Genomic DNA, 4070 nt, shown 5'->3' on the forward strand with positions numbered 1-4070 from the left:
AAAAAACTAAGAAACATAGTTATTTCAACAAAAAACCATCAAATTTGAAATGTAATGCAGGGAATTCTGGGAATGTCAATTTGCGGTTATTCACTGTAAATTATACGTTTTTTTTCACTTCCAAAAACGGTATACTACCGTAAAATTAATGTCCAATACATGTAATGTCCAATACAGTTTTTCACCGTATATAGTAGTGGAATTTACCGTTAACCATTTAACAGGTTTTTACTGTAGCATTTTTACAGTTTTTTACCGTTAAATTCACGGTCATTTTTTACAGTGTATCTTAAAGAAATGTCTGAAATGAACAGACAAAAATGGACATTCTTGAAATGCAAAAAATTCCAATTCCAAAAGCCATTTGCATTTTCACATTGTTTTTTATGCACTTTTGGAATCCCTTTCATTGTATGCTAAGCAATAGTGCCATTTTTCAAAGCTTTTTCGTTTGCGTTTCATGTAAGAAAGTCAGTGATGGACTTTTTTTTATTAAACACTTTACCATCTTTTGTTTACATTAGGTAATGTAGTAACTAACAAGAACTAACAATGAGAATTTTTCCCAACATTTTTTTAAATATTTGTTAATTAAAAACACAATTGCTCTTTGTTCATGTTCACAGTGTATTAATGTTAACAAAAAATTATAATTAAAAAAATATACATAAATGTTGAAATTAACATTACCTACGAAATAATAAATGAGGTAGAAGTATTATTAATTGTTAGTTCACATTAACATTGTTAACTAATGTTAGCAAATGAGCCTTTGTAACGTATTAAACGTTTTACATCTTGTTATCATAGTTGTAATGATTTTAACCCCTTCCAGAGCACAGTCGACAAACTCATAAAGAAAACCAACTTGGCCCTTTTGGTTGGTACTAACAGTTGGAGAGACCAGTTTGTAGAGGCCATCACTGTCAGCTCAGGTGAGTCTCTGAGAAAATGCTGTCCTTTTTTCCATTAAGTCTCTACATACTGTAAACACAATCATTGCACAATCCTCTGCAGACTTGACATTTGGAATGCTAGAAAACACGGCTATTTTGCTGTTTCATCTCTGAAAGGCATGTTGTAATTGCTGCTCAATCACTGTGCTAATTTGGCCACATATCTTTAATTAGCGCACCATTGCAATTTAAAATGTGTTGGTGCTGAATGCCTGCTTGTAGCCAGACTGAAGTGCAATTAAATGTTTCATCAAATCTGCAGAGTGTCAATCATAGCAGTGCCGGAGAGAGAAGATAATCATAATTTGCTTTTTTCTCATGAGCAGACAGCTCTCAGTATAAATTTGAAGTTTCCAAGAACCTGTTTATCTCAGTATTGAGTAGGGAACAAATACTGTTGCATTCATAATGTCTTAATATCAATACTGAATGTCTATATAATCTTGAATATTTTCCCTCCTTTCTCTGTCATAAAAACTTTTTTTAAACTTTTTTTTACATTTATAATTCTATTTTTGCAGGTGTTTTCTTTGTTTTTGAATATATTATTTTATGATGTATTCTTTAATTCGTTTTAACATATTTATTATTATTTATGATTTTTCAAGAATATATTATTTAATATTAAATTCTTTGTCATTTTTTTTTTTGTTGCCAAATGTTAAGTTTTGTTGTGCAATAATTGTGATTTTTTTTAAGAGCAACTCTGTCTTTAACAGGGAAAAAACAACAACAAAAAGACGTGTGTGTTTCTTATGGGTTTGTTTTTTACCCTCACACCTGAATTCTTGCACACTTAAACGTAACATTTGATGAAAATATTACAGTATATATGATGTGGATAACCTGTAATTGTAAATATTATACATTAAAGAACTATGTACAATATTGTATTAAAATGCTGTGAATAATTAAATAATTGTAAACTAATAAATACTTTTTCAACAAGTATATTTTTATTTAAAAAATACAAATATTTTATAAATGTAAATATAGAAATATGAATTTATATATGTAAAATAAATGTAGATATAGAATTCGAAATTTTAATTAATTACAATTCATTACCTATTATTAAATATTAAATGAACACTAAATAATAATATAAATAATTAAGCAAATAATAGTACTCATCTCTAAAATGTCAAGGCCTATTGCTTTCACCCTCCGTCCGCCCGGTTTTTGAAGTGTCTTTCGTCATGTAGCACAGCATATTAATAAGGAATGTGTGGACGCAAAGCTCTGTGACTCTGTGTCTTTTGCCACACACACATATGCAGTCAGGCACATACACAAGCACTCATTCTGACAGGCTTGACTGAAGCTGACAGAGCTTGTTAGTGCAGCCTGAGCCAAGAGGAGAGAGAGAGAAAGAGAGAGGGAGGAAGATCATAATCTAAATTCCTGGGGAATATTTCTCATAATTAGACATTAGGTGGTTAATAGAAGGCTGACTTACTCTGCAGCACTCCAGTTGTGAACCAAAATTAACTTCCTTTGTTATGATGACACTATTATGTAAAAGAATCATTGATCTTTTTTCTCGTTAAAGACTGCGTTGCTCTCACACCTGAATTCTTGCACACTTAAACGTAACATTTGATGAAAATATTACAGTATATATGATGTGGATAACCTGTAATTGTAAATATTATACATTAAAGAACTATGTACAATATTGTATTAAAATGCTGTGAATAATTAAATAATTGTAAACTAATAAATACTTTTTCAACAAGTATATTTTTATTTAAAAAATACAAATATTTTATAAATGTAAATATAGAAATATGAATTTATATATGTAAAATAAATGTAGATATAGAATTCGAAATTTTAATTAATTACAATTCATTACCTATTATTAAATATTAAATGAACACTAAATAATAATATAAATAATTAAGCAAATAATAGTAAACATTAGAAATATAAAATATGTAAATGATGTTTACATAACTAATGAATACATAAAATGTATGTAAATATGGAATTTGCCATTTTAAAATACTTTTTTATTATTTTGAAAAATCAATTAAAGTAATTTATAATGGTATTTTTTTTACCAGGGCCAGTGTAAATGTTGACACAGTGTTTGGTAATGCGTCTAATAATGCCCTTTACATTCACAATATAGTACTTCCTCTTATTGTTCCAAACCTTATTTTTCAAATAGTTACCTGGCATGAACTGCGCTGCACAAGTTTTTTTTTTTTTTTTTACAGTTTTTTTGTTTTAATATTTTTTTGTCTTGATGAAAATTGTCAGTGTTTTACTCTAAAACTGAAATGGCATGTAATTTTTTTTTTTCCCTGAGGAAATGTTTTAGTTCAGCTGCTGCTGAACAGCTGTGAAAGCATTGCACACATTAGGCGTTTTTCTCATTTCCAAAGTAGTTTGTGGATTCTGATGGCAGCGATCGAGCTGTCGCGTCATGCTACTTGAATTAAAGTTTAGGTTTTAATTTAATATATTATTTAGTATTGTAAGTTAATTTAGGTGTCATTCAGCAGCATGTAGAAATGATTTGCTTGCACTTGTTGACCAAAAAACTATCGCTTGCTGAATTTGCACATGCACATGTTTCATAAATCAGTCCCAAAATTGTGATGATTGATATAATGATCCTATGCCACTGTCCTGACTGATGCATAAAACAGCAATTCAGTTTTTCAGTTCAGTTTGATTCAAGTTCAGATTGTAAACGGCTTAGTTTCCCCATGTATTTATTATATAGACCTCTTTGGTTGTGTTTTTGATGCGCTGCTCTTCTTTTCCCAGTTTTCCATCACTTAGGTCTGATTTAATCAGCTAAGCTTTTAATTAATTAAATTAAATGTAGGATTTGGCTTTTACTCATTTTCCCCGCATTGTTTTGTTAATTTTCTATCTTAATGTTTAATTAACTTTGTGACATTTCATCTGCAGTTACTGGATGAAAACAATCAGTTGATTCAGTGCATCATGGACTTCCAGAGTAAAGGAAAAACAGCTGAATGTTCACAGTAAGTTCTGTTACATCAGTCATGCATATGCACAGTCTTTGATGTTTGAGTCTTAACCCTTGTGCAACAATTAAAAAAAACATTACAAGAGGTCCTTAGAGGACAAAAA

At 29.7% G+C, this 4070-nt stretch overlaps 1 protein-coding gene across 1 annotated transcript in view; it reads left to right on the top strand.

Moving 5' to 3' along the window:
- LOC107751122 (sodium/calcium exchanger 1-like) overlaps positions 1-4070 on the top strand; it is a 41944-nt gene that overhangs the window by 32979 nt on the left and 4895 nt on the right. Inside the window, exon 6 of the mRNA XM_016566730.1 lies at positions 836-935. Within this exon, the coding sequence (XP_016422216.1) occupies positions 836-935 (100 nt within the window). The remainder of the gene's footprint in view (positions 1-835; positions 936-4070) is intronic.

Source organism: Sinocyclocheilus rhinocerous, unplaced genomic scaffold (genome assembly GCF_001515625.1).
Source record: "Sinocyclocheilus rhinocerous isolate Xijiao unplaced genomic scaffold, SAMN03320098_v1.1 scaffold1413, whole genome shotgun sequence".
Taxonomy (NCBI): domain Eukaryota; kingdom Metazoa; phylum Chordata; class Actinopteri; order Cypriniformes; family Cyprinidae; genus Sinocyclocheilus; species Sinocyclocheilus rhinocerous.